Source organism: Nycticebus coucang, chromosome 1, assembly GCF_027406575.1.
Source record: "Nycticebus coucang isolate mNycCou1 chromosome 1, mNycCou1.pri, whole genome shotgun sequence".
Classification (NCBI taxonomy): Eukaryota; Metazoa; Chordata; class Mammalia; order Primates; family Lorisidae; genus Nycticebus; species Nycticebus coucang.
In genome coordinates, this window is record NC_069780.1 from 40,304,993 (window position 1) to 40,319,124 (window position 14,132).

The 14,132-nt window shown below is 40.5% G+C and overlaps 1 protein-coding gene across 24 annotated transcripts in view; it reads left to right on the forward strand.

Moving 5' to 3' along the window:
- Nucleotides 1-14,132, forward strand: part of ANK2 (ankyrin 2) — a 687,167-nt gene that overhangs the window by 354,662 nt on the left and 318,373 nt on the right. For 5 of the 24 annotated variants that reach the window (XM_053568201.1, XM_053568112.1, XM_053568966.1 and 2 more), the window contains exon 1: nt 11,410-11,804. The exons of 17 other annotated variants lie outside the window; for them this stretch is intronic. In XM_053568201.1, coding sequence (XP_053424176.1) covers nt 11,721-11,804 — 84 coding nt within the window. In that variant the 5' untranslated portion in view covers nt 11,410-11,720. Of the gene's footprint in view, nt 1-11,409; nt 11,805-14,132 lie in introns of those variants that run through there. 2 more of the 24 variants (XM_053567942.1, XM_053568471.1) reach the window with 1 other exon arrangement.

The window sequence follows — 14,132 nt, forward strand, 5'->3', positions numbered from 1 at the left end:
TGGTAGCTGCACGTGGTTAGCACAGCGATAATTTATCATTTCTCCTACTCCGTTATGTGTTCATTTTCCCCATAGAGAGGTTGAAGTTAACGATGAACGTGCTTGCCCAGCATGTCTCTTCTTAGACATCGTTCTGAGCTCTGATAGACTTTTGTTTCCTTTTAATGCTTTTTTCATAATCTTATTTTTCTATACAGTAGAATTTAAGTCTGTTACATGATCATATTGATGTTATCTAGAAGAGGGAGGGACCAAGGAGAGTGTGAAGAGAGTAAAGAAAGTGCAAACGAGACTATACTTCACATATGAATTTTTGAGACACAGTGGCTCATTTTCAAAAAGTGTTATAGGTGGAACTCATCTTTGGAGATCAGTGGAGACATTGCTTTGAGAGGCAGTAGTAGAGTTGACCCGATACTGCTCATTCATGCCAGAAGTTAACATTCATAACCTTTTCTTCTTGTATTTATTTTTTAAAAAAGAATGCAGAACACTGTAATTTTAGCTAGGAGAGGCTGTTAATTGTGGGAAAAGACCTGGGTTACAGTGTGCAAAGTTAGCCCTTCTACTCACAGGCTGGCCTTCTGTGGCAGAGGACATTTTCCAAGATAGTCCCCACCCCATATACTCTTCCATAGTATGACTTTTCCAACCCTGCCCCACCCATCAAGAGGTTGGATCTATTTTCTTTACCCCTTGAATCTGAATCTTCCCTGTGACTGCTTTGATCAGTAAAATAGGGCAGAACTTTTCATTGGCCTGGCACTTTCCACTTCTTGTCTCTTGGAAGCCAGCTGCCATGGAAGAATGCAACCACCTTGCAACCCTCATATGGAGAGAAACCCTAGCCATGTAGGGGGGGCCCTGAAGCATGAAATGCCATGTGGAAAGAGAGAGAGCAGAAAGCACCAAGGAACCAGGTATATGAGTAAGGGTGCCCTTGTGGAAGTGGGTGCCCCAGCGGCATGAGTCAGAATGAATCAGCCAGCTGTGACTTTCCCTAATCCTTGACCCACAAATATGTGAGCAAAATAAAATTATTGTTTCAAGGTAGTAAGTAGATAAGGTAGAAAGTATATGAGCAGTAGACAATTGGAATTCCATCAGTCTGGATGGGATGGTAGTTAGAAGTTAGAGAATACTTACAGGTAATAACCTCTTCATTTTGAAGAGGAGGAAGTCCTTTTTTCCTAAACAGAAGGACAATTCAGAATCTCACTCTATCACCATCCTGGGTGGAGTGCCCTGGCATCATCATAGCTCACAGCAACCTCAAACTTGTGGGCTTGAGAGATCCTCCTGCCTTAGCCTCCCAAGTATCTGGGACTACAGGTGCCCACCACAATGCCTGGCTGTTTTTTTCTGTTTTTAGTAGAGACGGAGTTTCATCCTTGCTCAGGCTGGTCTCAAACTCCTGAGCTCAAGCAATTCACCTGTCTTGGCCTCCCAGACTGCTAGACCATGCCCAACCTTCTGGGTTATTTCTGTGTTGGGTTCTTATCAACAGTCACAGATTTTTTTTTTTTTTTCACTATTGAAAGAAAATAAAAGCATTTTTCATCATTTGTTTTTAAGCAGGCTTAAGATTTAAAGTGTTTACAGTAATAAAGTTAAATTTCACTGGAAAAAAATGTGTCTGTCAAGGACATAGTTCCTGCCCCAATGTGCCATTCATTTGCAACCCAATTATAACATCTATTTTCAAGAACTAATATCACTAGAGACTGAATGTATAGTAGAGCGAGCAGATGATATGGTGTCCTAAAAAACTGACCTAGCCAGGAACACGTACATGGTGAGCTCACCCATATTTTATTATTCTTCAGTAAAATTTTATGTTTGATCTAGAATATTGTTGCTGTTACTTATGCAAAATGAAACTTACACTTAATCATTAAGCTGATTTTTATACTTAAGTGCCTCAGGACAAGTGAGGTGCTAATATTATATGTTATGGTTTCCAAAAGCTCCCTTTTTAGGTTGCACAGAGTAAATTTTGCAACCAAATACCTTTTTGGTAAGCCTTAGGTCAGACTGGCATAAAGCAAAAGAAAGCAGGCTGCTAAAAAATTGCTGCTGCTGCTGCTTCTTTAAAATCCATCTCAATGAAGCAATTACTGAGCTGACTCCAAGCTGGGCAGGAAAACCCATATTTACATCAGAAACATCTTTCTGCCCTAACCATTCATTCGCTGGGGGGAGTGAGTGTTCAGTGGACTCATTTTCTCTCTGGTCTGTTAGACATTGTGTAAGAAATCATGGTGCCTTAATTTCAACTAGAGGTAGATAAGACTTGACACAGGCTTTTAAAGCTCATTCAGGTGAAGATTACCATGGGGTAAAGTGAGGTGCTCAGTGAGGTGACATGGGTCCTGGGTCCAGATCCTCCCTGTACTCACTAGTCTTGGTACCTTGAATGTAGTCTCCTCTTCTGAGTCTTGTTTCCTCCTGTGTTAAATGAAATGGATCTCAAAACCTTTTCTTTGAGGGCTCTTCCCAATATGAGACTTTTGCGAAGATAAAGGCTCTGTCTCCTCATTGTTTGGGCAGGCTGTCTTCCCTCTGTCTTCTTGCTTCTCACGTCCCCCAAAGACTTGTGAATATAACACGTTTCATGCATGTGTCTACTCCACCGCTGTCATCTTTCTCCCAGACTACTGTTAGAGCCTCCTAGGTGCAACTCATCACTTCCCTGGTCTGCTGAGCTCCCATTCAGTAACTCTTGATAGAGAATGCTCTTTTAAAAAAAGAAGCTCAAAAAAAAATTTTTTTTTTTTTTTTTGCAGTTTTCGGCCAGAGCTGGGTCTGAACCCACCACCTCCGGTATATGGGGCCGGCGCCCCACTCCTTTGAGCCACAGGCGCCGCCCAAGAAGCTCAGATTTTATCATCTCACTTTTCTCTTTAAACGATTAAATGACTTTGTATGTCTATTTAACATCCTCCATATTTAACATGGCCTACTAAACTCTTCACCCTTAGTCCCTTACCTGTACCTCTGCACTCTGCTCACGCCACCCTCTGTTTTTGCTTAAATTTACTACAGTAAGCACAAAGCACATACTGTTACCAAAGGACACCTGGTGCTATCAGGCTGAGGATGTTGCTGGGCATGTCTTTGTAAGTCTCCCCACTTGTTCATGGGAGATGTGTTGTTTGGTGGTCATAGAATTCTTTTGTAGTTTAGGGTTAGGACTGGCTTATTCTATTGCCAAATATATTTCCTGAAACTCCAGAGTAAGTACATTAAATCTGCCTTTGTCTAGCCTTACCACCTGTCCTAACATCCAGTTTGGGGAAAATGTTCTCCATAAGTGATAGGGTCATCTTGCTACATGGTTCTCAAGTTATGTAATAATGATTAGGTATCCCACATGGGTACTACTATCTCAGTCAGTTGAGGCTACTGCATGTGTAACAAAATACCATGGATTGGATAGATGAAACAACAAGCACTTATTTTTCATAGTTTTGGGGGCTGGGAAGTCCAAAATTGAGGTGTTGGCAGATTCAGTGTCTGGTGAGGATTCACTTCCTGGTTTAAGGATGATTATCTTCTCACTCTATTTTCACATGGCTGTGAAAGAAATCATCTCTCTCCTGATTTTTTTTTTCATAAGGGCACTAATCTCATTTATGAGGGGTCCACCCTTACGACCTACTTATCTCCTGTGACTGTTAATTCTGTGTGTCAACTTGACTAGGTTAAGGAATACCCAGAGAACTGATAAACCATTATTTGTGGCCAGGCATGGTGTCTCATGCCTATAATCTTAGCACTTTGGGAGGCCGATTCAGGTGGATTGCTTCAGTACAGGTGTTTGAGACCCATCTGAGCAAGAGGAATACCAGTCTAAAAAATAGTCGGGTGTTGTGGTGAGTACCTGTAGTCCAGCTACTCGGGAGCTGAGGCAAAGAGGATGGCTTGAGCCCAGGAGTTTGAGGTTGCTGTTAACTGTGATGCCACGGCACTCTACCGAGGGTGACAAAGTAAGACTCTGTCTCAGGAATAAAAAAAAAAGGATGGAGTCATCAGAACTAACCTAGCTATTGACCACCATACAGCTACAATGTGGGCAGTTTCACCACTGCCATGGTGTTGTCCACCACGGGCATTCTCCCATGCTCTTGTTTCTGCTTGGATCATTCTTCCTGACACCTACCTGATAGCTTTCTTTTCATTTAGGTAATTCCTATTTTTAATCCAAATCTTCTCTATTTGCAAGTCACTTTCTCTCAGCAACTTGTCCTGCTCTTTCAGATGAGGTTAGGCACTCTGGTTTTTGCTTCTACACTATCTGTATCCCTTACAGTTAGAGGCATTGTACTATGCCCATCCTTACCTTTAGACTGTAAGCTCTTTAAAGAAAAATATTATGTCGTTCATGTCAAAGCCCAAGCACCTCACCTGGGACCCAGCAGATAGTAGTCAGCTGGCCTAAAAGATATCTGTTGAACAAATAAAGGAATAAATGACTGATAGAGGAGGAAGACACAGGTTCCAGGAAGAGGAGGATGACCAGCAGGGAGGGAACTGCTTCCTGCTAATGCTGATGCGGAACAACAGGGAACTGGGGGAAGAAAATGAAGAAGGCCTCTTGCCTGGACCACGAGCCAGACTTCAGCTTCCAAGGAGTATAAACAATAAGTGTTACAAAGACGTGGCCAACATGCAGAAAATATATTGTAAAATTTTATAATGAATATTTTGTAAATAACAGTACATTTAATTACAATGTCCCATTTTCCCTACTTATGGTGAGTTGAGGGGTGACTTTGGGATGCCCTGTAGGAAACAGAGTCCTTTCAGATTTTTTGTGGAAAAGAAATAATATAGAATGAGATGGGGCAGAGCACCTGGTGGTTCAGGGAAGATGCTGGAGGAGGGCGGTCCTGAGGCCCAGGAGCAATGTTCTGGCAAACACTGGGGTCTTCTTTTTTTTTTTTTTTTTTTGAGACAGAGTCTCACTTTGTCGCCCTTGGTAGAGTGCTGTGACATCACAGCTCACAGCAACCTCCAACTCCTGGGCTTAAGAGATTCTCTTGCCTCAGCCTCCCAAGTAGCTGGGACTACAGGTGCCCGCCACAACGCCCGGTTATTTTTTGTTGCAGTTGCCACTGCTGTTTTTAGCTGGCTGGGGCCGGGTTTGAACCCGTCACCCTTGGTATATGGGTCTGGCGCCCTACCCACTGAGCCACAGGCGCTGCCTACTGGGGGCTTCTTTATTGTGAATTTTGAGACATTAATTTTCCCTTTGTTTGCTATCTTTGTATTTCATACATTACCCCCACTAATAACAAAGGTACATATAAAAAGAATTCTCAGAGAACCTAGAAAAGGTTATGTGTTTGCTTATAAGACAGGTGAATGTTCTGGGTTCACATTCTCAGGGAATCAAGGAGGGAGATTACCATGGTCAGAGCAGTGACTTCGGGACTCAGAAAAGATATCGAAGAATTTATTCGGGAAGAGAGGCAGGAGGAAAGGAGGAGGACAAAGTGCTCTGGAACTGTGATCCCGTAGACCCAGCAGGCATCCCTTTATCCTACTTGCCCCTAACAAACAATGTTCTTTTCCTCTTTTCTTGTCTGTTCCTTCCCTGGATTCCTTGTGGTTTCCTTTCTTATCCTTTAATATAGGACACAGGATCCATATTTAATGGCTGAGAACTTTGATGCACTGATTTGTCATTCATATAACAGACATCCCACATGGGAAATATGACTGCGTGGTCCCTTAAAAACATGAGGAGATGGTCACATTAATGTACACAGCTATGATTTAATAATAAAATAAAATAAAATAAACAAAACAAACAAACACACAAGGAGATGTGGTTAGTTAACATAGGCTGTTTTCACAAACAACACCGCAATCTCAGTGACTAAACTCTTATGAGAAAAAGTTACTCCTGTCCATGAGGGTCAATAGAGGAGGGAACCAGAGGGATTCTGCTCCACACAGTGCTTTTTCCAGCCTTTGCGCTTCCACCGTCTTGGTCGTGTCTGCCTCTGCATTCTGCCAGCAGATGGGTAAAGACAGATTACTCACGGGAGGGTTTTATTAGCTGGGCTTGAGCGTGGCTTATACCTCTACCTACATTCTACTGGTTATCACTGAGTCTCAAGGCTGCGGTTAACTACAAAGGAGGATGGAAAATATAATTGTACTAGTTTCCTAGAGTGGCCATAACAAAGTGGTACTAAAGGGTGGCTTGAAATAATAGAACTTTATTTTCACACACTCGTGAAGGCTAACAGTGCGAAGTCAAGGAGTCCACAGAGCCATGTTCCTCTCTTCAGAAGGATCCTCCCTGGCCTCTCTGTAGCTTCTGGTGGTTGCTGGCAATTCTTGGCATCCATGGCTTGGCATCCACATCATTCCAAATTCTGCCTCTTTCTTCACATGGACATTTTTTTCCCTGTGTGTCTCAATGTCTGATTTTCCCTATTCTTATAAGGACATGCAGTCACTGGGTTAGCCCATCCTAATTGATCATTGCTTCATCCTAATGTGATTACATCTGCAAAAACTTTATTTCCACATCAGGTCACCTTCACAGGTACTAGAGGTTAGGATGTGAACGTGTCTTTTAGAAGGATACAGTTCAACACACAACAGTGGTCTAGCTGTGTGCCCAATTGGAAAGGAAAAATGGTTTGGTGAACCACCGTGCAGACTGTGTTAAGTTGTTAAGATTTTCTACCACAAGTAAAAGTGAGTGGGAAAGTATTTTGAAGGCATTAGAGAACTGAGATTTTATAACATTGTCTCTGGGTAAAAAAAAAAAAAAAAAAAATACATCTGTAACACACAAACTCTGACTCACAAACGAACTTTTGAAAGATAATCTCCTCTAAGACATAATACTTCAGGGAACTTTAACCCATTGAAATAATGTTATGATTTTTTTAAAAAAAAAGTAGTATGTATTATGAATACATACTATATTTATATTATGAATACATAATATAAATATTATGAATAATATTATGAACTCTAATGGTTTAATAAAATAGAGCAGGCATATTAAAATTAGTACAATCACTCTTAAATTCAATTTCTACAAAATGTACTTAACATGAAACCAATAAAGACTTCTTCCTTTTTCTACTTGGGTCACTATCATCGTGACTGTGGTTTCTGCTCGTGGCATTTTCTAGCTCAGTCTTTGCCCATCTTATACTTTATTAAGTGGCTCCATTTCATTGAAACCAGTCATTATTTACTAAAAGAACAATGGCCTTCAAATCAGAAGAACTTAAGCTTATGTCTTATGAGCTTTGCTACCTTGGGCAAGTCACCAAAACTACTTTTTACATCGGTTTTCTCACCTGTACTGTGATTGAGACTAACCTTCTCCCTGTGCGGCTGTAGAATCTTCTGAAGTCATTGAATGTTTCCTGAGTGCCTGTCACGTGCCAGCATTGTTAAGAGTGATTAGGATACATAAATGGAATGACAAGAAGAACAAGGTCTCTGTTCTCATGGAGCTTCTATCTCAGGAGCCAAAAACAGGATTTCAAAGTTATAAAGTGCTTTACAAATGTAAGGTATTCTCATCATTGCTATCTTTGCAGCAACTCCATTTCTTAAATATGTTTCAAAATCTTATTCAAAATTGTGTATAGCTCCTACACATCAGAAAGTACGCAAAATTAAAGAAAATCTAAGAAATAAAAAATTTACTCCCTGGAAGTTTAACTGTAGTATAAACTCATGGTAAATACTGACAATGTTTCTTTAGTGCATTTAGAAATAGTTCCTAGACCCTTCCTATGTGCCATGTACTGTATTAGGCTGTAGCATGCCTTGATAGACATTAATCCTGCCCCCCAGGGGCTTAGTTTCCAGCCAGGGACATGCCCACTAGAATCTGTGCTATTAAGTCATGGAAAAAGCCCAAGGGCCCATCGATCCACGAATGGGTTAATAAACTGTGGTATATGTACACCACGGAATATTATGCAGCCTTAAAGAAAGGTGGAGACTTTACCTCTTTCATGTTTACATGGATAGAGCTGGAACATATTCTTCTTAGCAAAGTATCTCAAGAAAGGAAGAAAAAGTATCCAATGTACTCAGCCCTACTATGAAAGTAATTTGTGGCTTTCATATGAAAGCTATAACCAAGTTATAACCTAAGAATATGGGGAAAGGGGAGAGGGAGGGAAAGGAGGGGGCGATGTTGGGCGGAGAGAGGGCGATTGGTGGGATTACACCTGTGGTGCATCTTACAAGGGTACATGTGAAACTTAGTAAATGTAGAATATAAATGTCTTAACACAATAACTAAGAAAATGCCAGGAAGGCTGTGTTAACCAGTGTGATGAAAATGTGTGAAACGGTCTATGAAACCAGTGTCTGGTGCCCCATGATCACATTAATGTACACAGCTATGATTTAATAATAATAAAAAAAAGACTAGAAAGTGAAGAGTTTCTGATGTTGTGATTGATGTAACACCTACCAGCACCTGTTCAATTTATATACCGGCTGAGATTTTCATTGAATTTACATGTTTATATCTATGTTATTATGCAGAGATTTTTGCAGCACTTTTCATTCTGTAAAGAACATATAAAAGTTTAAATATATTAATGTTCCAGAACAACCCTGCTGTATTTTGAATGTTTGGGTCCCCTGGAAAATTCTTGTTGAAACTTAACCTCCGTTGTGATTGCGTTTGGGCTGGGGCCTTTAGGGGCGATTAAGTCATGAAGATGGGGACTTCACGAACAGGATAAGTGACCTCATAAAAGGGGTGGGGGAACCAGGTAGGCCCTCTTTTTCCCCCTTCTGCTCCTCTGCTCTGTGCAGACAGGGTTCAGTGCACCATCTTGGAAGAAAAGACTGGGCCTTACCAGACCATGAACTTGCTGGTGCCTCAATCTTAGACTTCCCAGTCTCTAGAACTGTGAAAAAAAAAAAATCTCTTTTATTTATAATTTACACAGTTTCAGGTATTTTGTTATAGCAGCACAAAGACAAACACCAGATGGCCAGAGGTTATGGCAGATTGTCAAAGTTAGAGGCCTAAATCTGAGTATTTAGAGACAAATGTTACATACTTGAATGTCGGCAGAGAAGACACTGTTGTAAGAGGCTGTCTGATAACAAAGTTAGAGGCCTAAATCTGAGTATTTAGAGACAAATGTTACATACTTGAATGTCGGCAGAGAAGACACTGTTGTAAGAGGCTGTCTAATAACTCCTGTCATCAGGAGTTATTAATTCATAAACTGTTGAAATAGGAAGTTTATTTGTTTTCAGTTTAAATTGCAGAGGCGATATAAAGTCAATGCTTACATTATTAATTGGTTACCAAAGCCCTTGATTAAAAACACATTCTGACTTCAGCTGAGAATGAAGAATGTTAACAGCATATCTCCTTGATAGGTCCAATTGTTTCTTTTGGTGGTAGTATAGTTTCCTCAATATTTTTGCCCAAAATTCCTAATCTCAGGACCTTTAACTGCTGTTCTCCTTGCCTAGAATATTCTTCCTTCAGATAATTGCTTGACTTGGTCTCTCACTTCCTTCAGATTTCTAGAGAGCATCTCCAGGTGCCTTGTATAAAATAGCATCTCTCTCTGTCATTCCTTATTCTAATTTATTTCCCCATAGCACTTACCACTATTATTATTTTATTAACCACCTTGTTTCTCTGTTGGAATAGAAGCACCAAGAATCCAAAACTTTGCCTTTTGTTCACCACTGTATACCTGGTGTTTCAGAGAATTTGTCCTTAGTGCTTACCATGCCTGGAACTTCATAGGCATTCACTGAGTAAATGAATCCAGTGTCCAGATGGAGGCTTCTCTCAAGAAGGTTGAGTGAGGGGTGCAGAATGGGGTGAAGGGAGGGAATGAGTGAGGGGTTTGTGGGAGGAAAGTCAGAGTGTAGGGGAGATCACAGGGATTTGGGTGAGGGATCTGAAAACAAGGGGAATTAGGCTTCTGGAAGCTTTGGTAGAAGTCCTTGTAGAGTTTTGCTGCAGTGACCCCTTGTGGGATCCAAGGTATCACTGAGGTGTGGTAGGAGGACAGAATTGGTGGGGTGTGTGTGCTGTAATGGAAAGAGGATGGAGGGAGTGGGAAGCAGCAGGGCAGGGCAGGCTGCAGAGGAGGATGTGGCAAGGGTCTCAGGGTGGTAAGGCAGAGAGAGAGAGAGAGAGAGCGCGCACACTATCCTAACAGCCCTGGGCAAAGACGGTAGATTTTTGTTGCTATGTCTGGTAGAAGGTAGTTCCCAGCAGTGGCAGTCATTTTCATGTAAGAAATACTTTTAAGGCAGGCTTTTCTGAGTAAAAACTGTCTACATTTAATAACAAGGTAACAATGATAACAAGATTAACAATAGCAGCACATGTACATGGACACTTTGACTTCTCAGAGTCCATTTATATACATTATCTCATTGGCTTAATCCTAACTCCACTTTACTAAGTAATGCTTAATATTTCTAAGCATTTTTATACATTACGGTCATTCTCTGGGCAAGTGGATAAGGATTTCTAGGAAAAGGGATGTGTGTATTTGCATAAACATGTTGGGTTGTGTTCACCATTTCATGTGTTTAAATATCCAGACGTGGCTACCATGATCCAATACAGGACACTGGGTTTCTTGCTCTAAAAACAACCTATTTTTTTTTTTTCTTATCTAGAAATCCAGAACTTTCTATGATATGCTTCTTAACAGCAGGGATTGTGTTTTATTTATCAACCAATACAGAATATTAGGTTAAGGAAGTTTTTCAGATCAGTTATCAGATGTTCCCGTGCCGTTGGTTCCTTATGTTTGTACCACCCATTGTGTTTTACATATTTATCAAACCTTGAGTAGCTGCCTTTAAAATATCACGAATCATGCTTGGTTCAGGAAAATTCAATGATTTCTCCTCATCCAAACACACACACCTGCAGCACATACATACACTCGTGGACACACACACACACACACACACACACACACACACACACACACTCTATTCCCAGCCTGAAGTCGCAGTTGAGGAGCTGTGTAGTTGTACGGTGTGGTGTTACAGGTGCTCCGTCAGACTCTATGGTGCAGAGACCGCATGGAGGGAGGGAGTGGTCTGTATTAGCTGATGGAGGGAGAAGCTGTTCTCAAGGTTTTCTAACAGAAGTCTTTCTCAAGCAGAATTTTAAAGGATTATAATTTTAAATCAAGTGATAGCGTCTTAAAAATATAGCTTTCTTATAGTCACTGTAGCCAATGCTTTTCCTTAAGTGGCTTCTTGACCGGCTGAAATGTCCCTCTTCAGGCTCAGAGACACATTCAAGAATGTTATAGTTTTCTTCTTATCCATTGTGTCTGTCCGTGTTGGAGTACCTGCGGATAGAAAATTAAGTGCAGGTTTTGTGCATGGGTTGAGAGCTGATCGTATCAAGGGTGTGTCAGAAACCAACCAGCAGAGTCTCCAAATCGTCTGAGTCCCTGGCATTCTGTTTTCAAGGCTTTCTTCATTGTAACTGGTTCCCGATGGTAATTGGTTGAATCGGATTTAACAATGCAGTCAGATAAACAGTTGTGGCAGCTGCTGCCATGGCAACGTCACCGTCCTTCCCCTCCCAGCGCGCGCCCCTTCCCCACCCCTCCTCCCTCTGCCTTCCTTCAGTAAGTGCACACTTGCTAGTGGTCTGCACAGGCGGCAGGCTTTGATGGCAGAGCTATTTTCTTTCGAAACTGTTCAAAATGATAAACGAAGATACAGCTCAGAAAAGCGACAGTGGAGAGAAGTTCAACGGCAGTAGTCAGAGAAGAAAAAGACCCAAGAAGGTAAATGGTCAGAATTAGGAATGCTTGTATATAAATACGTGTGTGTGCGCGAGCGTGTAACATCAGTGAGGCTATGGAAACCGGGGAGCATTTTGAGTAGCTATGGACTATAGCAGTGCCAAGCCTTGCTTTTTAAAGAGGCAGGTGCAAACGGCAGCCTTCTGAGCATAGTAAAGGAAGCAAGGTTCATAATGGATACATTGACCAGAGCCTGGTGAAGTGGACAGAGATAAGGTGTGTTCAGCATGTGGATTATTGACGACTGGGGCCACTGATGGATGGTCTGATGTTAACTGGGTACAGAGAGAGTCGTTTTATGTTTACATTGAGTGAGTTTGAAAAGAAGGTTGTTAAGCAAGGTGCATTGTGAAGCAAAGGCAGATTTTGGCCCAGATGTGTTTGCTTGGTGTTGATCTTGAGATGGCTGGATAGCAAATGCCTTTGGTTCCATGCTCAGTGTATTTTTCGTAAGGAGAAAAGGCTGTTTTGACAGGAGAAATATCATACCCAGTATGATGGTTTGCTTAGCTGCTTTGCAGTTTGCCCAGACATCAGTGTGGTAGTTCTTTTAACGATTAAAATAAACAGCTAATGATATGATGGGGGGTGCGGGGGGTGTTGGGTACCCAAAGCAGTCTGTAGCATTTCTTACTCTGGCATGAATTTTCAGATTCTTGCTTTTCATGGAAATGATACCAGCGAGAAACAGTGGGAAAAAGATGCAAACTATTCAGCCCCACCCAATGCTAGCACTTCTTTCTTTATGGCCTGACTCCTTCTGGTAAACTGTTGCAGCTTCAGGAGCTCCCTGAGCCCCACCTCTGAAAGAGGTGCTTGACAAATAATTTCTCCTAAAATCCACTTATTTCCTGGAGCAATAACATGGGTGGGATTTTGGAAATGATTCTTACACAAATGGCTTCCAGTGTTAGATGGCTTTGGATTTGAATGAGCAGAATACAAAAATGATAAACATGAACAAATGAATATATTTTATTTTGCTGATGAAGTTGCATTGTGTTTCAAAATATAGATCTCTCATGTACTAAATGTCTCATAATCTAAAAAATTTCAAGTAATTTGAAACCTTCAATATTTAAAAGATCATTGTATCAGCAAACAAGGGAGTAGTATGTTTATATGGTATCATGCAATTTGATAAAAATAATCGTGTGACATTTTTTAATAATAGCATGAAGACAGTGATGCAATCTAATAAAAGGGAAAAGGATAACTCAGGGCAGGAGCATTGGTAGAATGTCCTTTTGTACCTTAGCATTCTGGATCCCTTGCCCTTAAGGACATTTTTATAGAGTGTTAGGTAAGTGATCAACATTAATAAAAAAAAAAAGCAAATAGAAAAGAGTGAGGGAGAGAGAATAAAAGAGAAGGGAAAGGAAAGAAAAAGGAATTTTTGCTCGAATCCATGTTATCATTTCAAAATTCTCTTCATTTCTCTCTGAAGTGCCTGTGTTGCTTTAGAGACAATATACTCAAGACTCCTACCGGGGGGAGAATGTGTCTCCAGGAGATTTTAAGCTCTGAGTGATGATATTAAATTCCTACAGTCAAAGCCATTTTAAAATATTTGAGGGGGCAGAGACAACAAAACATCCTGTATCATAACTATAACATTTTTTAAGCTCTATTTTCTCAGACAAATTTATTTTAGGACTAAGTCCTTTTCCAAACTTGCGGAGTGATAAAAATCCACAGCAAGTTTTGAATGTGTGTGTGTTTTGGGCATGCAGAGACATACAGTAAACAAGCTGTTACAATACCCGGAATATTTAGCGTTAAAAATAATTTTGCCTAAAAGGAATTGCTCTTGAAAAAATATTAATTACATGATAGAGTAGGAGACACATACGCAGCCTCATCCCTCAACTTATCAAGTCAGACGTAAGTATTTTGAGTTTTAGTTCCACCCTTTAATATATGTTTGAAGCCCGTCTTTTAATTTCTGTCACGCACATGCTCATCTGTAAGACGTGAGTAATGATATATGTGCACCTTTTGTGTATTTTGTGAGGATTAGACATAATGTGTTTAAATGTTTTTGAATAGTATTTATTCAAATAGTATTTATGGTTGATGGCAATAGTTTTTAGGTGTTATTACTGTTTTCTTTAGGGAGGTTTTTTTTATTGGAATAAGCTTCTTAGGAGAAAAGTCTGTGTATATATTTTTAAGAGCCAGAAATGACAGAATACAATGTTGGCACTTTACAAAGACTAGTAGTAATTTTTCAAAATGTCAAAAGTTACGCACTATAATTGGAAACTTTTAGTCTCCTACAAATTATTGAGGCTTACATAAATGTATTCC